The sequence below is a fragment of the Martes martes genome, assembly GCF_963455335.1.
Source record: "Martes martes genome assembly, chromosome: 16".
In the NCBI taxonomy this organism is placed as follows: domain Eukaryota; kingdom Metazoa; phylum Chordata; class Mammalia; order Carnivora; family Mustelidae; genus Martes; species Martes martes.
Genome location: NC_137904.1, coordinates 5,075,518 through 5,102,728, shown reverse-complemented (window position 1 = coordinate 5,102,728; position 27,211 = coordinate 5,075,518). Strand labels below are relative to the sequence as shown.

At 36.3% G+C, this 27,211-nt stretch overlaps 1 protein-coding gene across 1 annotated transcript; it reads left to right on the top strand.

The window, feature by feature from the left end:
* Positions 1–5,487: 5,487 nt before the first annotated feature.
* On the top strand, positions 5,488–26,935 carry LOC308357476 (methyltransferase N6AMT1-like). Its single transcript, XM_080827051.1, has 4 exons — positions 5,488–5,639; positions 7,586–7,672; positions 8,392–8,482; positions 26,726–26,935. Exons 1-4 carry the CDS (start codon positions 5,506–5,508, stop codon positions 26,735–26,737), a joined length of 324 nt encoding a protein of 107 aa, XP_080683177.1. The 5' UTR covers positions 5,488–5,505; the 3' UTR covers positions 26,738–26,935.
* The last annotated feature ends 276 nt before the right edge of the window (positions 26,936–27,211 follow it).

Genomic DNA, 27,211 nt, shown 5'->3' with positions numbered 1-27,211 from the left:
CTAAAAAATGTAGTTTTGGGGTGCCCGGGTGGCTCAGCGGGTTAAGGCCTCTGCCTTCGGCTCAGGTCATGATCCCAGGGTCATGGGATCGAGTCCCGCATCGGGCTCTCTGCTTGGCAGGGAGCCTGCTTCTCTTTCTCTCTCTCTTCCTGCCTCTCTGCCTACTTGTGATCTCTCTCTCTGTGTCAAATAAATAAATAAAATCTTTTTAAAAAAAATGTAGTTTGGAGGGTTCCAGCCTCAGTATTTCAAGAAGGCCTTCTAGAAGAAAGATGGAAAGGATACTCAGGTGATACACCATCCCACCCATCCTGAAAAGAGAGTAGAAAGCATATAATTGTTCAAGGAAAACCGGGGCAATTCCAGAAGAATAAGTGTCGAGGCTACGGACGCAGTTTATTGGAAAGAATCATGGAGCAACCACCAGAGCGGTTGATTGCCATCTGGAGTAGAAAACACAGATATGCTCTAAATGTTGGGCCAGAAGCCAAGCTCAGGAGGAGGAGGGAGCTCTACTTCCCTAAGAGAAGCTTACTGGGATGCCCTGTCTGGCAGCTAAACACCCCCTCTTCTACAATCCCTGTTGCTGACTCTGGTGTACATAATACCTTCACAGGCAGGCTGACCCAACCTGAACTACAAAGATAGCCATGCAAGCAGAAAGTAAACGTCTAAAGTAAGCAAACACCATGAAAAACATACAAGCTAAGGAATGTCACTAAGGGAGAATTTATGCAGCAAACAAATGGAAACTTTGAAAATAGTACAACTGAAAACCACAGAGAGATGAGAATGGACACTGTATCCATGAAACAAAATACTGTTTTTAAGAACCCCAGATTAGAAAAAGAGAAAATGCTTACCAAATAAAAATCTTAATAGTAAGCCAACAAGCAGAATATATTCATGCTCGCTGGAAGGCTAAATTGTGCTCAGAATGACAGAGATGGTGTCATAGGTGCTGTGGTCCACCACCCAGATCCCTGCCAGGGACCCACACGTTCTGCCACCTGCTGGCGGCTGGCAGCTCACAGCCAAGTCCCTCTCCAGGAATTACCCTTGGGAAAGAATTGCTTTGCCCGTTTATGTCCTTTCCCCAAAGGCACACAGGCCCCCTTGCTTGGATTCAGGACAATCTGAAGGGTCATCCCAGCCCTGAAGCTCCCTGAACAGTCAGGCGAGGCCTTTCTTACAACTGCAGCACAGTTCAACTCTCCTTTCACCCTACCCTCCTTATCTTTCCCTCCCAGACATTGTCTCCGAGGGAACTTAAGCAATAAGCCTCCTATCTGCAGATCTCCATCCCAGCATCCATTTCCAGGTAGCCCCATCTAAGGCAGATAGAAAGAACAAAAACAAAGAGACCTGAAGACATCGAGTGCATCTCCATCTATATGATTGCAATTCCAGCAGACAAGAACAGAGAATGGAAGGGAAGAAAAAAACAAAGAACATATAAATAGATTTCCCAGAATTGATGAAAGAAAGATACTGATCATATTGAAAAAGTCCACCAACAAGATGAAAAGAAAATTTATATATATAAAATATATGTTATATATTATATATGTTGACTTGCCTGGGGCCACCTTGGTGGCTCAGTCAGTTAAGCATCTGCCTTCGGCTCAGGTCATGATCCAAGGGTCCTGGGATGGGGTCCTGCATCAGACTCCTTGCTCAGTGGGGAGCCTGCTTCTCCCTCTGCCTGCAGCTGCCCCAGCTTGTGTCTCTGACAAGTGAATAAATAAAACCTTAAAAAAAAAATCTAACGACCTAGTTAGTAAGGTAGATCCAATTAATATAGTGACATCTATACTTTGAAATGAGAAAATGAACTTTTCTTACAGAGTATTTTCTTAGCACAACACATAAATCAGAAACTAAAAAAAAAACAGATTTAATCATTTTTAAATATCTGCAGAGTAAGAGATATTATAAACAAAACAAAAGACAATAGCAAGCCAGAGTAAAGTAATCACCAACACCCTTCAGTGTGTTTTGTGTTTTTGCCCAGCACCTATATCAGCACTATGGTTTTGCTCTTAGGGTACCATTCTGGCTATCTGGTGGTGATGAGACCTCCCTCCAGGCCCCAAGACAGGTGTGAGGAAATCAATTCACCACATACCTGGCCACAGGATCAATTCAAGCATGAGCATAGGACCCATTTGGGGCCAGTAAGAAGGAGTGAATGACAGGACTTGAGTGCAAGTGACTGAAAAAGACTCTGCCACTGAATTGAGGGAGTGAAGCTATAAGATGCAGCCATCCTGGCATCAGAGCGAGGGCTAGCCTGAGGCAGAGCTGAAGAAACAGAGCCCAGGAATGAGTCCCAGAGACATACAGTGGTGCCTAAATAGATTAGACAGAAATAACCAGGATGCTCAATGTCTTTAAATGTATTGGGATGGGGTAGAGTCAGGCAGGGGGTAAACAACTAGAAAAGACTTTGAGGCTGAACTGTGATATATAGATAACTATGCAAATGAAAGGGCAATTATTACTAGGTGTTGTGGGTTCAATCACATTCTCCAAAACGATATGCTGAAATTCTGAATATACATATATGTATATGTATATATGTATGTACATATGTACATATACATACATATATATGTGCACATACAAACACACCCACACATATACATGTATCTTTATTTACAAAGAGTCTTTGGAAATATAATCAAGTTAAAATGAGGTCATACTGGATTAAGGTGGGCCCCAAACCCCATGACTGGTGTCCTTATAAGGAAAGAGGTTTGGAGGAAGAAAAGATACACTGGAAAGAAGTCCACATGAAGACCAGGGCAGAAATGGGAGTTACGCTGCTGATGCAAGACAAGGAAGGCCAGAGATTGCTGTCAACCAGCAGAGGTTAGAAGAGGCAAGGAAGGATTCTTCCCTATAGCCTTCATAGGGAGCCATGACCCTTCTACCACCTTGATTTCAGACTTCCAAAACGGAGAGGATAAACTTCTGTTCTTTTAAGCCATCTAGTTTGAAATAATTTGTTATGGCAGACCTAGGAAAATAAAACAACAGATGATTATTAACTTTAAGGAAAAGCAAAGAGTTGTGCAAGGAAGTAACAGGTATAATACAGAAATCAGGTCCAGATACCATTTCTATAGACAGAATTATGTAAAAGTCAATCAATCAATCACAATATAACCGTATAGGGACTAGAGGGAGAGGGGGCCTGGCAATTACATTTGTTTACGGGCGGCAGGAGAATCAAATTCTTGCCTTCTATCACATGAACGTAATTTACCTTCTATCATAAGAACTCATAGATTATGTGAAAATTGAGAAATGAAGTAATATTGTTATAAGCTTCGTACATAGAGATATGGATAAATGGCCAAAGAAGCAGATAAAAGTTGAAAATGGTCATTTCTGGAGAATGAGACATGAGAAATTAGATCTTGGTGTACTAGACTGGATTGCTTTTCATAACTCATGTAGCACTATTTGGCCTATTAAATTATGCATGTATCAACTTTAATGGAAATAAAAACAAAATTCAAAAGGAATAAATAGGCAAAAATGAACAGACAGTTCACAAAGGAAGAACTTCAAATGAAGAACATATGAACACGTGCCTAAACTCAATGACAACCAGGCCAATTCAGTTTAAAATAAATTTTAAAAATAAGTCTAATAATAATAAATCAAATATTAAGTCTCCCACCAACTAGTTTGGAAAGAAATTTGAAAATGTTTAGTAAAATTGAAAATGTGTATACAACACTGCTAATCCATTCTGGCTTGGATCCCAAGGAACTTTTGTACAGGATCAGAAAAAAGCTTGTTTGAGAAAGTTAATCACAGTATCGTTTAAAATAATGAAAATCCGGAGAGGATTCAATGTTTACCAATAGATATTTAACCATTCCAGATAGGATATTTTATATTTACATATAACGCTATCTGGCAATGAAAAGGAGTAAACTAACTTTATATATACGAAGACACGGAGTGAGAATTTTCAGTGAAAAAGAAATGGGAAGAACAGTTTGTCCAACCTATTACCAAGCGAAACAAATTTGAAAACATACTAGCCATTCACTGTCATGAATATCTGAATGTAAAAACATAAAAACAGTGATTGGAGGGATACACACTAAATTCATGAGAGAAGTCGGGTTGGAGAGAGGTTTACAGAATGCAACTGAGGGTGAATACAGAAAAAACATCCACTTCATCTGTCTTATGTTAGTTCTTATATTTAAAAACTCTTAAGGATAGGAAATTGGTTCTACAGATTTTGGGTCTGTGAGTCTCCATAACCATGTGAGATAATTCGTTATAATAAATATTACATTTGGGGCACCTGGGTGGCTCAGTGGGTTAAAGCCTCTGCCTTCGGCTCAGGTCATGACCCCAGGGTCCTAGGATCAAGCCCCACATTGGGCTCTTTGCTCAGCGGGGAGCCTGCATCCCCCTCTCTCTCTCTGCCTGCCTCTCTGCCTACTTGTGATCTCTGTCTGTCAGATAAATAAAATCTTTTTTAAAAAATAAATATTACATTTAACACAATTATTAAATAGTAGTATGTAGTATAATATGTATTTTAAAAATAAAATAAATACTCTTAAGGAAATATGAGAAAGTACTATTAATTATCAATTCTGGGTGATAGGTACTCAGGTTTTTAAAAAATGGTATCTAGGTATTTACCTGTATTTTTATTACTCAAATTTTAAAAACTAGATGTAAAAATGTTTTATTGCAAAAGTACAAAAATGGACTCAAAAAGAGTGCAAGTGCCTGAAGAATCTAACAATCTATAGAAGATGCCCCAAAACAGCAGAGAATCATCCACTAAAAAAAAAAGCACTAAATCCATCCAATTTTATGTGTGAGTTCTACCAGATGTGCCAGAAACAATGTCCTAACTCATCCTGTAATGACAGCATAATCAAAACAGAGCTAGATTATCAGCACTCCAAATTCAGCAGGATATTAAAAGAAAAATCATCTTGCTTGAGTGAGACTTATAAAAAGTGCCTTCATGATTCAACATAAGGAAGGTAATTTTTATAATATACTACAGTAAAAAATAAAGTGAGAAAAAGTTTAAATCTCAAAGCTCAAAACTTGAAGTTCAATTGATATTTAAAAACGTAAAATTTAGTGACCATATGTATTTTTTCAATTCTTTGCAAACAAGAAATAGAAGAAAACTTTTGAATATAAAGGAAAAACACTCCCCTTAGTCAAAAACAATCGAGGATGCCCTGCATCAAGGGCTAATCTATAAAATAAAATAAATTTAAATATTCTAAATAAGAAAGCAAAGGTCAGCATTTGCAGACTACAGAACCGTTTACTTACAAATTCCAAGAACATTTACTTACAAACTGTTAGAAATAACAAGCCCGGATTCCTCTCTCCGCCTCCGGCGCCCTGGCCCTACTGCTCCGCCCCCATTGCCCCGCCCTCCACTGCCCGGCCTGCGCGCGCGGAATTTTGGCGTCTGCGCGTGGGACGGAGGGAAGAAAGATGGCAGCTCCGAGCTTCCCCACACCGCCGTCTGGGCGCGTGGGCCGCGGCGCCTTCACCAACGTGTACGAGCCCGCGGAGGATACGTTCCTGCTGCTGGACGCGCTCCAGGCAGCAGCGGTCGAGCTGACAGGGTGCGAGGAGGACGAGGGTCCCGGCGGGAGAGGGCTCGGGCGTCCTGGAGAGGCGGCGGCGAGGGAGAGCCCGGGAAAGAGGGGATGCTGTCTGCCCCGAGAGGAGGCGGTGTCCGCAGACTCGGCGACCGTGGATACCAGAACGCCGTCACCGACGATCCTCCTTTAGATACCTGTAATGGGCGGGCCAGGGATCTCTCTACTTTTGCCAAGGTGTTGCTTTGGTCTCGGGAGCTCCACAGCTCCTTACTACGCCAGCGTGTATCTTTTCCACAGCCCCCGAGAGCAGTGATGTGCTAACACGTTCAAAAACCAAATATTCCGAAATATATTAATATTTTAATATAAAATATTAAAAGTCGCGTGGCATTTAATTTACTCAGTATATAAAGGCACCCTATAGTAAGGGAGGGGCACAAAAATGAAGTGAGGTTGTGAGATCATGGCGCGGAGAAGTATTTTGAAACCCACTGAACAGCGTATTCTGCCCTGAACAGCAAGCCAGTTAGCCGCGTGTGGCTACCCAGCCCTTGAAACGTGGCTAGTGCGACTGCAGAGCGTAATTTTTCATTTAACTTAAAATTTTAAATAGCTACAGAGCTAGCAGCCTGTGGAATTTTCCCTAGCACTTTGTAAGTAATAAAACTGACTTGTTGAAGTGCCCCCTCATAAATTTTAAATGACATTAAAAGAATGAATACCTGTATTGTTATTGTTTTAATGAGAGGAATTTGAGTAATTAGATTTATTTAAAGATCAAGACTTGAAATTGGTTATCTCAAGATAAAATAGCAGTCAGGCTTCATAGATCTGTATTTCTGTATTGTGTTTCTCTCTCTTAAACCTGGTCAGATTTTTCCATATATAAAATGCCCCAACGCTTATGAAGCCAGGCTTTTCATTGTAAATGATGGAACTTTGGGATTTACTGGAATGTAGAACCCTATATTTCTTTTTGTAATTTGTCTTTTAGTCTCAAGAGACCCCAGAAAGATTTACAAGCACCAATTGCATTGCAAAGTATGCTGTGAAAGGAGCTGATTTTGTTATAAAGTCAGATTATTTCTGTTCTTGGGATTCTGTTTATGAAAGCATGATAGTTATTTTCAAATAAAAGCCTCCTGGTAAGGTTCAACAGACCTTCCCACAGAATAATAAAGTTTTGTCAGATAATGTGGGTTGATTCCAAAAGTTAGAAGCTGCTAGAGTTTATTTTTGGATAGTTGTTTGAGGCTAGTAGCCAGCAAGACCTAAATCCCATTAAACCCATTTCTGTGATGGAGAAAACTGGTGCTTTTGATGCATATGTAGACTATAGGCAGGGAAGTAAATTTAATTGAAGGATAAAATAGAGTGTAATAAAGAATTTATTCAAAAGCATTTTAAAGTTATACTAATATTGTAAGATCAGATTCTGTGAGATTTTCTCAGTTCAGTGTACAGCTGTACAAATAACGAATTTCTTTTCCTGCTCTAAATCTATTAAGAGAAAGGGGGAATTTTTTTTCTCTAGGATATACTAATGGATTTGTGAATGTTATGTACTTTTAGATGATAGAGAAAACATCATAAATAAATAGTATAATAACTAACCCTATCATTTTAGGGAAGTACTAAACTACTAAACCCTTGTGAGAAGGGGTGATGTTTTTCATATTAATATTTTCAACCCTCAACCTAATTCCATAGTTTTATGTAATGTTTTATAGTAATGAATTGGAAGCTATCTATTTTATGGACTTTAATTACACACCCCAGTGTGTAATTAAACAGTATTAAATGAGCACAAAGTGGTTTATAGTGTGTTTATAAATTTCTTTTGTATTTCCATGTATTTGCAGATGAGTGATGCTGGAGAAATACACATTAAAACTAGATTGAGCGTCATTTTCCGTGATGTATATTTTTATCCTACTATACTCATTTATTTTATTTTGCTTTTTTAGAGTGGAAATATGCCTTGAAGTAGGATCAGGGTCTGGAGTGGTGTCTGCGTTCCTAGCCTCTATGATGGGTCCTCAAGCTTTGTACATGTGAGTATAAGTATATCAAATTCATCCACATCTTCCACTAAGAAATTCACTAGGGGTATGACTGCCTGAATGAAATCATTTTTGTAAATGAAATGAAAGGGTCTACCTAAGTGTAGGAAGGACTCAGATTATAAATTATTCTTCCCTAAACATTTTAACTGCATGTCCAAAACCGTTCCATCATACTACATAATTATAGAAGCAACAAAATGATTTTAGGGTATTTCTAAATTTGAAATTTTTTAGGCAAATAGTCTGATTACCAGAAAAAATTGAAAATTAAATTTTTAAGAAAATTTGAGAATGTGGAAAGTTTAAAGAAGAAAATAAAAATCACTTCCAATTCTACCACACATGGTCCAAGTGTGTTTCTTTCTTTTTTTCCCCACTTCCTATGTTTTTAATATTGTATCATGACTATTTTTCAAAAATTCCTTTTAAATTTCATTTTTGTGGTGGCATAGTATTCATTAGATTCATAATTTAATTCCTTCAGATGTGTATGCATGTATGTGTAGTTTCTACTCTTGCACATTATATCAATATAACAATCTTTTTCATTAATATAACATTTATTGCTTTTTCCTTCACCATCATTAAAGCATTTTCATTTTTTTCTAAATCTGCTTTGTAAAAAAGCAGTGGAACATTTAAAATTTTTTCAGTAATAGGTTGCCTCATGGTCGTAAAATACAGTTTTCTTTCTCTTCTGTTTCTAGGTGCACTGATACCAACCCTGAAGCAGCAGCTTGCACTCTGGAGACAGCACACTGTGACAAAGTCCACATTCAGCCAGTAATTACAGACTTGGTGAGCTATTCATCCTTGTCCAATAATAGTTAATTTCCTTTTCAAATAAGTTAAGGTTAAGATGATTAGGTCAAAGAAGCTTGAGTGATAAATTAATTAACTTTTAATCCACTAAATAGTATACCCCATAATTTATGAAGTAAATTCTTTTTTTTTATTTTTTTTAAAGATTTTATTTATTTATTTGACAGACAGAGATCACAAGTAGGCAGAGGGGCAGGCAGAGAGAGAGAGAGAAGAGGAAGCAGGCTCTCTGTGGAGCAGACAGCCCGATGTGGGGCTCGATCCCAGGACCCTGGGATCATGACCTGAGCCGAAGGCAGAGGCTTTAACCCACTGAGCCACCCAGGCGCCCCTACGAAGTAAATTCTTAACTGATGTAATTCATCTTGTCCAAAATTCAAAGGAAATTTCTACTGTCTTGGAAGGATCCGTCATCTTTTGGTCAGAAGTGACGGAGAATCCAGTTTAAACTGGCTTAAGTAAAGTGTGTGGCTTCAGGCATAGCTGGCTCCAGGAACTCAAATGCTATAACAGGCATCTTTTTCTTAGCTCTGAACTTCTCTGTTGGCTCTATTTCTAGGTAGTCTTTTTCTTCTTGGTAAGAAGATACGTGCATGTCTATTTCGCACTTCTCAGCAAACATCTCCCTTATCCTTCCATGGAAAGAAACTCTTTCTATTTAGTTAGTCTTACAAGCCCCAGAATGAGTATTGCTTGGATCATCTTGGATCATATGCCATCTCAAAATCTCTCACTGTGGCCAAAGGGGTTTAGGCTTGAGTAATAGTCTCACCCAGGACAGCTGCATTGGGATAAGCCCTACCCGAGCTAAATGGATTGAAAATGAGAGGATAGAGAATTTACCCATTAGAGATCAAGGAGATGAAATCAAAAGAAAGAGGGGAATGAGACCTTGACAGGTAAAAAAACATGTCACAATTACAGAACCATCATTTTAACTTACACATCTATTTCCCAGTCGCAGTGTTCCTTTAATATTTTAATTGGTAAGACTTGGGTAATTTTGGATATTTGTTGTTGTTTTAAGTGCTTTTTTGTAAGCAAAAAGTCTTAACACCAGATAGGGATAAGAAATAAAAATGTTTTCCGTGCTTCTTGACGTGTATTCTTAGTGTTAAGAGTATTTAGCTTTTCTGCTTTTTTAAACTCAGAAGTGATTTTTCGGCTTAGAAGGAATTAAGCCAAAGATGTAAGAAATTCTTACCTATTAGGACTTGTTACTGCTATTAAAAACTAGATTATCCAGAAAGGTACTCATGTGATTTACATGGGTTCACTGTGAAGGTTTTGCCCTTTAAATTTTTAACTTATTTCTTTATTGTGTCCATGATTAGTGTTAAATATATGGTTTTGGTATAGTAATACAACTTTAGATAAATAAGAAATTCAGAATATCTTTTTTTTAACAGAGGTAGAAACTGAGGTGAGGTTCATTTTTTAAAGTCATGTAGCTAATAGAGTGATAAATACAGAATTTAAGCCCAGACCATTGAGTCTAAATCTAGAAGTCTCACGGCTGTTTCAGGACATGGCTCATGGTAGTCCATGCCAGTCAGCTCTTTTGGGGGTTCGAGGTGATGGTGACTCTGAATGCTGACAAAGAAAGAAGGAAGAAGGAGGCATTAGCATAGGTATTATGATCCACTTAGAAAACTCTGTGTTTGTTTAATATTCAGAACACTAGGCATAGATTATCACAGCCTTGATCAAAATCATTGTTTTAGATAACTAAGCTTACCTGTTTACAAAGTAGTACTTTTATTTTGCTTCTTTTTTAGTTTTAGAAAAAAGACTTTTTTCAGATATGTCATATGGCTTTCCTTACATTCCTAAAGTAAACTAATAATAATAATAATAACTTTATCTTTGATTGATTCAGGGTCATTAAAATGAGCATTAGTTACTATTCTGTGCTAGCTGTGATGAGGATTACTCAGGGCTTTCTGCCTTATACTGAGTAGCTAGAGCCTGCAGTGATTTTGAGTTTTCATTTCCTCTCCTCTCTGTCTCTTTTCTCTTGCTTTACGTTGTCTTATTTTGCTGTTACCTGTTAGTGGCATTTCCACTCTCTCTTTCCATGTGCTGTTTGCTAGAATACCAAACAAGTGATTTAGTTAAACTTGTATTTAAGCTAAGAGTTCAGGGGTTCTAAATAAGAGCCTCTCGTATAAATAAAGTACATTTTGCTATTTGAATTTAAAACTTCTTGTCAGAGGCCTTTTTTGCTTACTTCCCCATTTTTAGATCTGTTCTAATGTTCTGAGACCACCCAAAAGCTGAATGTGGATGGGTGAGGAGTGTGTGTGATTAGACCTTATATCCAGTCTACGGTGACTTTCTCATTTAAATCCATTTCCTTTTTAAACTACATAATTTTCTGTATTTTAAGATCAATTTTTCCTTTATTTAAAACCCATACTGAAATGATTATTAATATATAGTAACTCAGAACCATTTTTTAAAAGATTTTATTTATTTATTTGACAGAGAGATAGAGAGCACAAGTAGGCAGAGCAGCAGGCAGAGGGAGAAGGAGAAGCAGGCTCTCTGTTGAGCAGGGAGCCCGACGTGGGGCTCATTCCCAGGACCCTGGGATCATGACCTGAGTCCAAGGCAGCTGCATAATGACTGAGCCACCCAGGCACCCCCACCTCAGAGCCATTATAAACAATTACAAAGCAAATTCTTTTTTAGTTTCCCTTCTCAACATTTCTGGAAAATTACCTTCTGGACTTTTTTTTTTTTTTAACAATGTGAGAAAATTTCTTTATGTAATTGAAAATTGGTTATTTCAAATGTATTTCCTCATACTGCAGTATCACGACCGAAAGGAACAGCAGATAACTAGTCATCTTCCTACTTGCAGACAAAGGTATTCCTGAATCACTTCCCTCAAAAATGTTACTTTTCACTTTTTAAATGAGTAGAGAAAGAAGAGGTACCTCTGTAACACCTCCTCAAAGATACTATTCATGTGTTCTCTTTGAACTTTATAGTTAACAGGCCTATTTTTTTTTAAAGATTTTATTTATTTATTTGACAGAGATCACAAGTAGGCAGAGAGGCAGGCAGAGAGAGGGGGGCTCGATCCCAGGACCCTGGGATCATGACCTGAGCTGAAGGCAGAGGCTTTAACCCACTGAGCCCCCTAGGCACCCCAGTTAACAGGCCTATTAAGACGACAAACAGAAATGCTTTTAGAAACCGGGATAAAATGGAAGTTGTAAGGCAGTGTTTCACACTGTGTGTAAATAGCCCAGTGATGTGCCCAGTATTGAGATGGTATGACTGAGTGTTAAATAACTTTGAATCACATGATGTAAAAGCTCTTTCCTCTCTAAACCTCCTTCAGCCATTTTGATTACATCTGGGAGGGAGTAGGTTGGCTCTAGGGAGGGAAAGAGGAGATGGCATCAGGGAGAAGTACAAAAGAGGAAGATTTTATTTCTTTAAAAATCCGAAGCAGAGCACCTGGGTGGCTCAGTCAGTAGAGCATCCAACTCTTGATCTCAGGGTGGTGAGTTCAAGGCCCATATGGGGCATGGAGCCTACTTAAAAATCCGAAGCAAATATGGCAAAATAGTTTGTGAGGAGTACAAGGGCATTTATATTATTGTTATTATTACTCTGTATATTTGAAATATTTTATAATTAAATAGAATCTTAATGGGCACATATGGTATAACAATCAAATAATAACAATCATCCACACCACAAAAACTTATCAAATAATAACATTATTTAAGCCACAGAAACTTATGGACATACATTAGAACATGGGATAAATAAGAGTTAAAAATAAATTCTAAACTTTGCAATTTACATTAGGATTTTAAGTTAATAATTTTGCTAATGGGCTTTGAATCTCATGCAATTTTTAATGTCCTTATGCTAAAATTGTAAGGGATGCTCTGCAGTTGTTAAAGCTATATAAATAAAACTTTAATCAATGATATGAATTTCAGTCTTATTCTGGAAAGTTTTTTCTTAAGCATATAAACAGTAACAAACTTTACACTTATATTTACAAGTCTCAAAGAAATGTGTTAAGAGTCCTAAGTATGAAGAGTAAGTATTCCACTGAATTATAGTGTTTCACCAAGAACCTGATGCCCTAGATGCTAACATGGAAAAACAATGCTCCATTATTCCCTTTTCTGTTCTACTTGAGGTTTGGGTCAGAAGCCAAGAAGTACCACTATTGGAAAAGATATAAACAAGGTCTTATTTTAAAACCATTTTTAAAGGAAAAGTGTGCAACTTTCACAGAGGAGTAACACAATCTTTGGGATTACTATGTCAGAGAGAGACACAGAGAATATTTTAAGAAAGGGGTTAAGAAGAGGTAGTAGAATTTTGCTATCTGTTCTCACTGACTCCTTGAGTCTCAAGGCTATAAGATAATAAATATTAGGGAGAAAAATCCAAGAGACAGACAAAACTGGGTAGGACACTGCATCTACATATTCAACTCAAGAGATCTATAATTCACACATAATACTTCACTCTCGACTATGACACTCGGACCACATTCATCCTATTTCAGTAATAACCGTTTTACCCAGGTGATGGTAAGCAGTGATTTTTATTTAATATGACTTCTTTTTGCCAATTAAACATTTGCAACAGAGATGATCAGCTGATCTTTCAAGTAAACTTGCTGTCAGATATGCTAATATTTCCCATGTAGTGGAAGACTGCAATAAAATTATTCCAAGTTCCAAACTTCCATACTTTTAGAACTTGGATACAGTTTTTTAAAGGTAACAGTGCTGTGGCAAACGGAACGTATTCACCTATTCCACTTCAGCCCATTATACTGAATTTTACTTAGTACTAAAATTATTAACTTATACTTCTAAAGGCTGGAAAAAATAAGCTCCCCCAAATCTCTAATTTAGTGTAACTTTGGCCAGGAAGAATAGCAAAATTTGCTTACAAAGTTGAAAGCCTCCTACAACATTTTAAAATTTTTATTTTTTCCACCAGTCTTAAGTTTCAGAAATACTTATTCCTTCCCTCTCAATAGAGGGATAACTACCACTCTGCTTCATGCACGAGATAATCTAATTCTGTTTCTCTCAACTTCATACCCTCTAGAGACTCACTCAAATGGACTAATAAGCTCACTGACAAGACTGCAATTCAAATTTCACTAACAAACGGAAATTCTTCCACAGCAAAAGGTCAGTGCCATGAATTTAATTTTCTGAATTTCATAACCCTTGATTAATGGAGACACCTTAAATTTCAGTTTACACTCTTTTACATAGGATTTCAGAGCATGCTTCAAATAGCTTATGATAAGCTATATTAATAGCTTAGCCTCATTTTTACCATTAAAATAACCTACAAATATCAGAATACTAATTAATTTTGTTGTAATAACTAATAAATAAATCTTAAAATATCTGTAGATATAAATCAACCCTCTCAATTCATTTGCCTCACTTGGACTCTTCTAGAACATAGGTCAACAAACCTAATGGGCTTTTTAGTATAACATAGTTGTACAGTGCTTTCACAAATTCCAATTCTGTAATTTAGGGTATTTCCATATTTATTTTTAAAAATATACAAAAAGATTAAACTATTAATATAAATATTTTCTCTCAAATATGTAATATCCTTATGTAAAAGAAAAGGTTTCCAAACATTTACAAAGCAATCTAAAGATAAGTAAACCTGATTTTAGGATCATTACATTAACCAAAATAATTTTCCAGAGAAGGTCCTATTTAAAAGTAATGCTCACTGGCCTCCTCCCATCAACACTTTAAGATGGCTCCAGATCCACAGTCCTTGTTTGATTTTCTTCAGGGATCACTTCCAATGGAAGGAAAAATTTTCAGAAAAAGGTCTTACGACAGAGTGGACAAGTGGATTTGTTGCTAGACGTAAACCATTTGTACTGGGAAAAAAAAATGCTTTTTTAAATGTTAAAAGAACCTTTTAAAGCTGTCAGTTTAAATATGCATCCAAGGTAAGCTTAACAATGATTAAGTGGAAAAGGGAGAATACCAACATTTTAGCTTCCCCCATTCATCTCCAAAATCAACACAACTCAGTATTACTTCCAAAGGCTACAGTACGACTCTTTCTCCCTAGGCTCCCACACCACCCAACCACTAAGACATGTCAGGAAGACCTCCTTATGAAGCGACTGTATACTGGGCAGCTTGCTTTTCACTATGATGTTTAAAACGAGTAAAGAGCTCTAAGGCCAGATGGCCCCTAGTTTTTTTAGTCTCCTTTATGGTCTAGATCTTACAGGAACATCTACTGTGTGAGAGAGCTATAATAAAACACCCACTTATTAAAGTGCTTTGATGCTACCAGTCTCCGTAAATTAATAATTATTTTTTACAGATTTTGAAAAATCATTTTAATATGCCTTTTATTAACTACAATTACGAGTTTAACATCATTTCGTTTTTTAGATATCATACATATAAATATACATAAAATATAAATAAGTTAATTTCTCTTTGGGCTTACCAAGCAGGCTGAATGGAACTTTTTCTTGCATGTTCTACAGGCTTTTTTGGGAAGAGAAACCACAAATGACTGGGAAACATATCATGCAATCTTCAACACCCTCAAAACGTTTGCCTACATTATTTTTCCATAAAGCTAGGTCTTCCATAATACTTCCATTCTGTTAACAAAAAGGAAAAAAATAGAGTAAATATACTCTGAAGACCAAAGTTATTTTTATTCAATTTCATAAATGTTAAAGTTGAATTTTAATTAACTAATTAATTTTTAAAAAGATTTTATTTATTTATTTGACACAGAGAGAAGGAGAGTGAGCACAAGAGAGAGAGTGAGTCCGATGACGTGGGGCTCGATCCCAGGATCCTGAGATCATGACTTGAGCTGAAGGCAGACGCTTAACCAACTGAGCCACACAGGTGCCCCTAAATTTTAATTTAGAAAGAGAGAATCTGCCTGGCTATATTCACATCTCCTAAGTTTTCTGAATGTTGGTTTTTAAAATGACCTGCTAAGTTTTAGAAACCAGATACAATTTTTCTCCACTAAAGAAAGACCTGAAAGAAAGGTTTTGCACCAATACATCAAGTTTTATAGTTTCAATGTGCAAACAACTACAGTATGTTTAAAAGTCAAAGAACTTTGAGAGTACTGGGATTTCTCTAATCACAAAAGGAGAGTTGAAATGTTAGACTAAAAGTAGCTCCAAAGATATTCATCGATCCAGTATCTTACAAAAAGATTCCCTCTCAAACAATTTCTTTAACACCATGTATAGTTCTGTGTCATCCACAATGTCAGTGGAGTAAAGTCAACTCCTCTCAAACACCAAAAAAAAAAAAAAAAAGAAAAAAAAAGAAAGAAAGAAAGACAGACAGAAATACAGAACTTTAAAAAGGAAAACGGCTCAGTAAGTAGGTTCAGGTCATTCAGGCATACATCTGTGTTGACCCAAGGAAATACAGTAACTCAACCTCAATCAGAAGTGATATATTTTAAGTGTTACTGCCCTTTCAAAGAGGAGGTTGGTAGGGCTATCTGGAAAGCCGAATGTACACACAGAAACTTACCTGATGGGTGAGGTAAGTGCTTAACTGCACATCCAGTTCCGCCACTGCTGAACAGCCACACCTACTCTCTTCCCACTCTCCACGGTTATTGAACCCAAGGGGTAATTGGAAGGCAGCTGTATTATAAGTTCAATAACTATGTCCTCAATGGTGTAACTAACCATCACTTCTCTAGTAGTAGCTCGAGCTTTAACCTGCAACACAGGAAAGGTAATACTTTTTGCAAATTTCTTTCCTTTCATTCAAAACACATCTTGATAGGTTGAATATTAATAGTCAGTCTTCACTCAAAGATAGAGGTAAACATGTTGGTTTACTGGACAAGAGCTATTTAATACACAGGATTATATACCTGACATTTTATGGTGATTCTTATGGAATTCGAAGTTAGTTTCAAAAGAAATCCTGCCCATAAAAAAGTATATTTTATGATATTAGGCTTGTCGCATAAGTTTTAAACAGACCAGGACAGAATGAGTTCTTAATTACTGCTTTTCTTCCATACCCAGGGTATCAAATATCATTTATATCTGGAAGTCCCCTATGTCTTTCTCTGCCACAGAATTCCCTTGAGCTCTAAAATCAACCATCAACTGTTAGATTTATAGTTTTCATACTAGCATTGCAAACAACATAAAACACAAATTATCATGCTGGACCCATGCACTCTTCTGACTGTCCTATTTCCAAGCTAAAAACCATAGCATCATCTTAAATTCTTCCTTCTACCTCCTCCCAGATATTAACTAGCTACAAGTTTGGATAAATCATCACAAAATTTTTAACATACTGATACTGCCTCACTCAGGCCCACCTTGTTATTCACAATGTCTACACTAGTGTGTCTCCCCTGCGTATTTGAACCCAAGCTTCATGCCAACAGCCTATACTATATATTGCAGTCAGAGCAATTTTACCGATTGTAACACTGAGGGTGTCACTTGCCTCAAAGGAAAATTACCAGTGGCCAAATAGGACCAAATATTTTAGATAATCATTTGAGGCCTTTGCCAACATGGCCCTAATTCATCATGGAAGCAACTGATTCTCTATTTACCTTCAGGAATCCTGCTCTATATGAATGCTGGCTTATTCATCATTTCTTAGGGAATCACAGAAATTAAACTCTCATCTCCAAGCTTTTTGCTTTTGCCATACTGTTTTCTCTATATTCAACACCTTTCTCCTCGCTGCCCCTAAAACACAACCCTGCCCACTTCAAAGTAATCATCCTCCATAAAGGTGCATCTAACCCCCTCAGTCAGATGAATCTTTCCCACGCTGATTGCAGAGCACTCTTCCTCTTAATGAGCCACTTTCCAGTTTCCAATGCAAAAAACATATCGGTATCACTCTTTCCCCTTTATTAGATTGTATATTTATTACACAGTAGGAATTTGACCCCTAAATTGTTCATTTCCCAAGTGACTGACACACAGTGTCTGAGGTTTGCTTGATTGATCATGATATATCCACTCCAGCTTTATTATTATTTAGTCTGTCTGTGTCTTTACATTTAATGTAGGTTTATTATGGATAAGCCACAATAAATAAATATTCTTATTTATAATGAATCTATTTTGACTTTCAAGTTCAATGTCCTTTTGACACAGTTTTATTTAACTCTATATCATCTCATTATTTGTTTTCTATTTCCTAACCTGTCCTTTCCCCCCATAATTTTACTTTTTATTGGTTTATTTTATTTTTTTAATTCCATTTTATCTTCTCTTTTGGCTTATTAGATATATTGTTATTTATTGGTTGCTACAAATATTACAATCTTAATTTATCAGTTTTTTTTCAAATAATATTATACCACTTCACATAAATTCAACTGAGAGCAGCACACATTTTTCTTTCATCCCATTCTTAATGCTATTGCCAGGCTTTTTAGAGATTTTATGTTTAATTGAGGAATTTAGTTTTCATATTATTTTTTGTTTTGAAGCTTACTTTGATATTAATATCACCATTCTACCTTTCTTAAACTAGTGTTTATTATATATTAATTTGCGTGCATAGTATATATTTATTTATTTATTTATTTATTCTTTTCTTTTTAACTCCTCCGCATTTGTATATTTGTTGCGGGTTTCTTTTGAAGCATAGATGTGGGTCTTATTTTTAATGACAATGTTCAGACCATTTCAATTAATGTAATTGCTGTCATGGTTGTACAAGAGTCTATATCTTGTTATTTGTTTTCTGCTTGCTACGGCTGTTATTTCCTGTTCTTACCTTATTTTCTTGCCTTCTTTTGCACTTTTTTAGTGTTCCATTTTATTCCTTCATAGATTTACTTGATATATTTATGATTTTAATGGCTGTTCTAAGGATTACAGTATGTATCTTAATTTGCCACAGTGTGCCGGAAGTAATATATTTTTTAACGATTTTATTTAATTGTTTTTATGTGTGAGGAGGAGAGAGAGAGAGAAAGAGAGCGAGAGAGGGAGAGGATGAGTACAAGTAGCGGTGGGGGAGCGGGAAGAGGGAGAAGCAGACTCTCTGCTGAGCAGGGAGCCCAGTGCTGGAATGGATCCCAGGATCCTGGATTCATGACCTGAGCCAAACACAGGTGCTTACTGAGTCACCCAGGTGCCCTGTGCTAAAGTTATATTATACCATTTTATGCATATATACTGACCTTATAGCAGTTTACTTCCTTCCTCCCACCTTTTGTTATTATAAATTTTAATTTTATATATGCCATAAACTCACTGATCATGTTTATTATGTTTACTTTAAGGTTAATCATCATTAAAAAAATGAAAAAATATTTCAGTTTACCCAAATATTGATTATGATAATACCTGTCCTCATTTTCTTTTTGTTCTTATTACTTGGTGCTTGTTGATTTCTTCAGTCTTTGTTTAAATTATCTTTTCTTAAAAATTAATTTTAGAAATATTTTTTTTAATTTTTTTTTATTTATTTGACAGAGAGAGATCACAAGTAGGCAGAGAGGTAGGCAGAGAGAGAGGGAGGAAGCAGGCTCCCTGCTGAGCAGAGAGCCCGATGCAGGACCAGGACCCTGGGATCATGACCTGAGCCGAAGGCAGAGGGTTTAACCCACTGAGCCACCCAGGTGCCCCAATTTTAGAAATATTTCATCCATTCATTATTCAAATACTTCTTCTGAGCCCTCTCTGGATATAGAAGTATCCAGACTGTGTGCATTTCTACATGTGTATGTATATGTATATCAGATCACTCAATACTGTACCACAGATAACAAAGCATCTGTTCATCTTTTAAGTTTTTTTTTTTCCTTTGTATTTAGGTTTTAGTTGTTGCTATTGTTCTATCTTCAAACTCACTGATCCTTTCTTAGAAATACTTGATTTTTTAAGACAATTTTTTGGAGAAGTTTTAAGTTCACATAGAAATTTAAAAGGAGTGAATAAAGATTTCCCATATACTCTCTGTCCCCTGACATACATTGCCTCCCTCATTACCAGTACTCTCTAATATTTGTTATAATTAAGGAAGCTACATGGATATGCCATAATCATCCAAAGCCCATAGTTTACATTGGGGTCAACTAGGGTGCACTCTTGGTATTGTCTACTCTATGGGTTTAGACAGATGTATAATGATATATAGACTTTATTATACTGTTACAAACTCCTCCATCCCTTGGCTACCACTAACTCCTGGCAGCCAGTGATATTTTTACTGTGTTCAGTTTTGCCTTTTTCAGAATGTCATATATTTGGGATCGTACAGAATGTGACTTTTTCAGATTGCTTTCTTTCACTTAGCAACGTGTGTTTAAGGTTCCTCCATGTCTTCTAGTGGCAGGAGAGCTCATTTCATTGTATCAGGGAATAATATTGCACTGTCTAAATGCACCACAGTTTATTTACCCATTCTTTCACTAAAAAAAATCTTGTTTGCTTCTAAGTTTTGGCAGTTATGAATATAGCTGCTGTAAAAATCCCTGTGCAGCCTTTTGTGTGTACATAAGTGGATACATTAAATCATGTAAGAGTATGTTTAGCTTTGTAAGAAACCACCAAAATGTCTTCCCCAACTGGCTGTACCATTTTATATTTCTACCAGCCATGAATGAGTGTATTGCCTTACATCCTTGTCAGCCATTGGTGTTGTCAGTGTTCCAGATTTTGGCCATTCTAATAGGTGTGTAGTGGTAACACACTGTTATGTGATTTGCATTTCCCTGAGGACATACGATGTGAAGCATCTTTCCTATGCCAATTTGTCATTTATATGTCATCTTTAGTGAGGTTTTTGATAAGATCTTTGGCCCATCTTTAGTTGGGTTATTGTTTTTCTTATCACTGAGTTTTAAGAATTCTTTGTATATTTTGAATAATTGTTCTTTATCAGATATGTCATTTACATATGTTTTCCCAGTTTGTAGATTGTCCTCTCATTCTCTTGACATTGTCTTTCATAGAACAAAAATTTTGAATATTAATTTTAATATTAATGTAATCCAGCTTATCAATTCTTTCATGGATTTTTCCTTTGGTGTTATATCTAAATCATGACCATATGAAGTTTGTCTAGAGTTTCTCCTATGTTATATTTTAGAAGTTTCATATTCTTGCATTTTATGTTTAGTTTTATGATCCATTTTAAGTTAATTATTTTGAATAGTACAAGGTCTGTTTCTAGATTTTTTTTTTCCATCTGATGGTTGTTCCACTATTACTTGTTGAAAAGACTATCTTTTCTTCATCCTATTTCCTCTGTATTTTTTCCTCAAACATCAGTTGACTATACTTACGTGAGCCTATTTATGGTCTCTCTATTCTGTTTCATTGATCTATTTCATTTGTCTATTATTTCACCAATACTGCACTGTTTTGATGAAGCTTTACAGTAAGCCTCAAAGTTAGAGAGTGTCCATCCTCTAACTTTGTTCTTTTCCTTCAATAATGTGTTGGCTCTTCTGGGTCTTTTGCCTCTCCATATAAACTTTATAATCAGTTTGTTGATATCCACAAAAGAACATGCTGGGATCTTGTCTGAGGTTCCACTGAATCTGTAGATCAAGTTGGGAAGACCTGACATCTTGACAATGGCAACATTTTATCCATGAACATGGAATATCTCTTCTTTTAATTTAGTTGTGCCTTGATTTTTTTCATCAGAGTTTTGTACATATATATAAACTGCTAATGTCAGTGGTATTACATTTTTAATTTCAAATTTCACTTGTTCATTGTTGATCTGTAAAAAACAATTGACTTTCACATGTTAACCTGCAAGCTTACTATAAATTAGTTCCAGGAGGGTTTTTTTTTAATAATTTTGTTTAGATTTTCTACAGTATTTCTAAACAAATATGTCATCTGTGGAAAAGACACTTTCATATTTTTCTTTCCTTATCAGTGTAAATCTTCTTTTCTTGCTTATTGCATATACATATCTATTTTCAGACATTCTTTATCAAGTCAAGGAAGTTCTCCCCTATCCCTGGTTACTAAAAATGAAAGGTTATTGGATTTTGTCACATGTTTTTTCCTAAATCTTTTGAGATAATCATGTGATTTCACTTCTCTAGGCTGTTGGTGTGATGGGTTATATTAATTCATTTTTGAGTATTGAACCTGTCTTGCATAATTGAGATAATACAACTTGGTCATGGGGTATAATTCTTTTTATACAATGCTAGATTCATAAACTAATATTTCATTGAAAATCTTTGCATCTATGTTCATTTAGGTGTTGATCTGTAGTTTTCTTTTCTTATAATGTATTTATTTGGTTTTGATATTAAGGTAATAATACTGGCCCCATAGAATGAGTTATCAACTATTTCCCCTGTATCTTCTGGAAGTAATTGTAGGTAACTGGTATATATCATTCTTTAAATGTTTTGTAGAATTTTCCAGTGACCCATTTGGGTCTAGTGTTTCTCTTTTAGAAGATTGATAATTATTGACTCAATTTCTTTCATAGACATAGGCCTATTAAGATTGTCTATTTCTTCTTGTATGAGTTTTGGCAGGCCATATGATACTTTTTATAGCAAGTCACTATTTATTTTACTAATCACTATAAAAACTTTATAATTCTGTAATTTAATACTTTTATTCAGTCACTTAGATGGCTGGTTGTTCTTTAAATTTTTGTCTATCTTACTAGAATATGCCCTCTGTGAGTACAAAGGTAATCATTATTGATCTATATTACATTATCATTCACCACAAAAGAAATCAAACAAGACCTAAATATATGCAGTGATATACCATGTTCATGAATTGGAAGGCTCAGTATTGTTACGATTCCCATCTTCTCAAAATTGATGTATAGATCTAACTCAATCTCAATAAAAATATCAGCAGAATATATTTATAGATATTGACAAGCTTATTCCAATGTTTAGATTTGTATTTTTTCAAGAATAGCAATCTACCCATTTGTCGTTTTTTGGCCTTTCCTCTGCTTAAGCCTGCAGTTTCTTTCAGGCTTCAAGGGATATTAGGAACACTGAATTTAATTAACATGAGTGGTCAAGTTTACTTAACATGAGTGTCAGACTCCCATTCTGACGGTCTTTCTACATCCCAAATAAAGATAGGATTTGTAAAGCCAAACTATATTATATTTGGCTTCTCCTTTTGTATATGGTGACATAAAGGGTTTTCTTTTTGTATTTTCCAGGTATCAGCATCACTATTTTCATAATCAGTCTTCAAAGTTCAAATTTACTCCTAACTTATAGTATTTTAGAGTAGGAAGAGGATAGAAAATGGATGTGTAAGATCATCTAATTCCATCCCTCTTCCTGAATTTATAATTTTATCCTGAATTAACTGTCACAATGGCTGATCCTGCCTGGGTTTAGACCTGTCCAGTGATAGAGCTCCTAATGAGAAGTCACTCTTGTTTCAGATGGTGTCAGATATTAGAAAAAAACTCTCATGTCAAGAAATTTGTATGTCATGATCATCATGATCATCACCTTAGCCAGTTCAGTGTCTCTAGAAAGACACAGAGCACATCTGTAATAATAGTTCAATAATTTTGCAATACCAATCTTTCAGATATTTATCTGTGTAAACCACCCTAAATGCCCCACAATTCTAAGTGCTAAGAAGAAATATACACTTTTTTAGTACTTAACTTTTCTAGGTTTTTCTTCCTTCTCCTTCATTGTTGATGTTTGAAATCTTATAGGTTCTACCTTCAGAGAGTTCCTGATGCTCATCTATTCCCTTTTATTATCTATGCCACCATCCAAATCCAGCCAATCTCTAGGTCATTTATATACCAATTATTTTTTTAAAAGATTTTATTTATTTAACAGATCACAAGTAGGCAGAGAGGCAGGCAGAGAGAGAAGGGAGGAAGCAGGCTCCCTGCTGAGCAGAGAGCCCGACGTGGGGCTCGATCTCAGGACGCTGGGATCATGACCTGAGCCGAAGGCAGCGGCTTTAACCCACTGAGCCACCCAGGCGCCCCACCAATTATTGAGTCTTGTGTCTCTTCTTCCAACTTGCTTTTCATCATTAGCATTTTCCAAAATAGGTTTTCTGTGGCCTTTGTTCATGTGTGTGTATATGTGTGCATGTGTTGATGAGTGGCTAAGTGTTTATTAATAGGGGAAGAAAGAAATGGGTAGACGTAGGATCACAAAACACAAACTTTTAAGACAAACCCTTGAGTACAACGAATTAAGAACACAAGGCTCAGCCAATAAAAAGCTTTTTTCTTCAGGGACAAAATTCAAGATACGTAACATTAATATGACATGGATATTGGCCTGTTAACATGAAAGCCAGACATACACAATTAAAATAAACAACTGAGCATTAGCCCTGCCTATTTCTGAAGTCAATAACATGTCAGTGATAAAAGGCATACAAGCTTGTTAGGGACAATAAAACAGTTATTTGGAAACTGTCACAACACAGAAAAACAGAATAAGAGGATAGAGGGTTTATCCTTGGAGTATGATCAAAATAAGGTTTTCTGCCTGCCAGCCCCATCAATAGCAAATGGGACTTTTAAGAAGATGCTGGTTCTGACTACTATTTCTTCAGTGTGCTCTAATGTGATTATAAGACTTTGAAACAGAAATGATCTTGGAATGATCACTTTAGAGGAAATGGTGCACTGTGGTCAAATTCTTTAACCCAGGAGTATAATATCTTCTATAGAAAAATGGCTGACAGCCAGGCAGACAGGCATAGCCAGACCTATATCCATAACCACAAAGACAGTGATATCCAGAACTGTATTCAGAGCCAAATCCATAGCCATATCTAGAACCATAGCCACAGCCATTGCAACAGCTACACGAGTTTCTGTTGTAGTTGTAACACACGGTGTCTAGAAATTGGGGTTCAGTAGTTCAGTAGTGAAACAGGTAGAGGTTTTTGGAGTCTGAATGTCATGTCCCATCCTGAGACCTTTATATACTACCAATGTGGGTGAAACACACAACATAGACTCACTGGTCTCATTACCACAGCAATTTTCATTAAAACAAAAGAGAAAACCCTCAACATTCTAAGGACAATAATTTTTTTCAGGTGGCCATGTCCAAGATTTCCCCCTAGCTAGTCCAGAGAATTATAAGGAAACAGACATAATCTATACATTGAACATGTCTTTTTTTTTTTCAAAGATTTTATTTATTTACTTGACAGACAGAGACCACAAGTTGGCAGAGAGGCAGAGAGAGAGGGGGAAGCAGGCTCCCCGCTGAGCAGAGATCCCGATGTGGGGCTCAATCCCAGGACCCTGAGATCATGACCCGAGCTGGGGGCGGAGGCTTAATCCACTGAGCCACCCAGGCGCCCCACATTGAACATGTCTTATAGGATGTAATTAAACCTAATTTAGGTTTTCATTCCAGGGAGCATTAATTCTCATGTACATCAGGTACACCTGTGTGGGCACCAGGAGTTGCAATATCAACAAGAAAGCACCTGGGCTGGTAGGGGGAAGCAAACAGCAGGGACATAAGGTGAAGCTTTCTTACGTTATAATGCAAGATGGTGGACTGGATGAAGTCCAGGTAGAATGGCCACAGTAGTGGTGGCTGAAGCAAGAGTCAGGTGAGGCAAAGAAGATCTGATTTAGTGTATCAAGTGTGTCTTTTGCGAATATCTTCTCCCAGTAATGGCTTTCCCCCCCTCATTCTCATGGTTAGAGTTAATTTTTTTTTTAAGTATTTTATTTATCTTTTTTTTTTTTTTTTCGGGAAAGAGAGAGAGGGAGCTGTAGTGGAAGGAAGGGCATAGAGAGAGAATTGCAAGCTGACTCCAAGCTGAGTATGGAGCCTTAGGCAGAGCTCAGTCTCATGACCCTGAGATCATGAATGGAGCCGAAATCAAGAGTTGGACACTTAACCAAGTGAGCCACCCAGGCATCCCTTATATTTGATTTGAATACCACCCATTTTTTTTTATTTCAGACATTGTATTTTGAGATGTATATTTTCAATTTTTTATCTTTCATTTACCTTCACATATTCATTTTTTTAAAAATATTCTTGAGCACATTTATAACACCTCTTTTAAGATCATGATGTGTGGTTTTCATTACGTCTTTGATTCTTTGGTTTGTTGTAAACCAAACTGATTTTGTAACTGATTTTGTTTTATAGTGACAGTTTTTTTCTGCTTCTTTGCTTGTCTAGTAATCTTTAAAAAGATACCAGAGAATGTTAATATGTTGTTTACAATGTGGATATTGTTGTCTTTCTCTAAATAGTGTGGAAGTTGGTTTTGAGCCAAGTTACTTGTACATCCCTTAAACTCTGCACAATTTGTTGGATCTAATGCAACCACTAGTGCTAGTTTGCCCAAGTACTCAGGTATCTCTCTTTTGGATCTACTTTTTAGTAAAGTCTCTTTGCTATGGCTGATGGATCTCAAGTCTTTCTCCGTTCTGCATGATCTCAGGATTAGTTAGCTAATAGACGTGTGGTGTGGTTTTTAAAAAAATTTTTACCTTTCTTATGGAATTAAGCCATACATTTGAGTGTCTTAGCATTCAACAGAGCAGGCAGAAGAGGCCCCTATGTGAGTATCTAAACTCCTTTTTCTGTGTAGCTCTCATTTCTTTACAATGATTATTCAAAACTTACAATCACTCCTGAAATTTGATCTTTCTTCGATATTAACATCATGCTCTTCTTGGGTTCCCCTTCTTGAAATGTGGGCCTGAGAGAATTACAGGCAGAAAGCTAAAGTGATAGCAGGGTTTAAATAGTTTGTTTCCCTTTGGAAAAGCATTGTAGTTCTGAGGTCCCAGTTGGGCAATTTCCAAAAACAGTTATTTATTTCATTTGTTGTGTCCAGTTTAACATGAGGGGAGTACAAGTGCAGTATTAGCTACTCTGACATCACTGAAAGTAATTGTTTCTCTTCAATGCACATTTCAAAAGAGTGAGATAAACTTATAATATTTTTTAAAAAATAACATTACGCTTTAAGTGAAAAAGCAAATTGAATAGTAATATATCCAATGGTACCATGATACCATCAAGAAAAATATGTAAAATGTGGCATTTATTGAGACAGAAATATGATATGATTGATTTCTTCAGCGGAAATGAGATGCAATTCCTAAAACAAAAATGGGAAAGTAAAAAAAAAAAAAAAGTTTTTCTTTAATATGTAATTTCTTATCAATATTCAGCCTGTTTTGTCTTTATATCCAGAACTCTGCATGAAGATTGGCTTTTCCAAATGTGTCTAGAGCAGAAGCAGGATTTATCATCCACTTGTCTGTAAGTCTTTGTAAGTTAAGTGAGTGCATGTCCTATAGAGGGGCATTTGTCAGATCCTCTTCATTACAACTTCTCTCAGAACAGATGTTTTGTGCCCTAGTTGACATCCAATTTCAACACTTTTGTTACATGTGGCATTCTAAAAAAAAAAAAAAAATTTTTTTAAATATTCTCTAATAGAAAAAAAACAGCTAATTGATAAGTGTTAACTTATCTGTCTTCTGGGAGAAGGACATACCCATCTTGGAGCAGCATGCTAATCAACACAAAATTGTCACAGATGTTCATCTATTTAAATGAAGCCGAAAAACATGGTTCAATGTGATGACAGTAAGTCTTTGTTTCCAGAGGGATATTCCCTATGGTCTGAGACATAAAGATACTCTACACTATAGAATTGTTCTGAAAACCATGAAA

Bases quoted from the DNA above. Each gene is read 5' to 3' on its own strand.
- LOC308357476 (XM_080827051.1), top strand. From the start codon at position 5,506: ATGGCAGCTCCGAGCTTCCCCACACCGCCGTCTGGGCGCGTGGGCCGC. The intron at 5,640-7,585 runs GTGCGAGGAGGA...TTGCTTTTTTAG, and splicing joins GCAGCGGTCGAGCTGACAGG to AGTGGAAATATGCCTTGAAG. The intron at 7,673-8,391 runs GTGAGTATAAGT...TTCTGTTTCTAG, and splicing joins GGTCCTCAAGCTTTGTACAT to GTGCACTGATACCAACCCTG.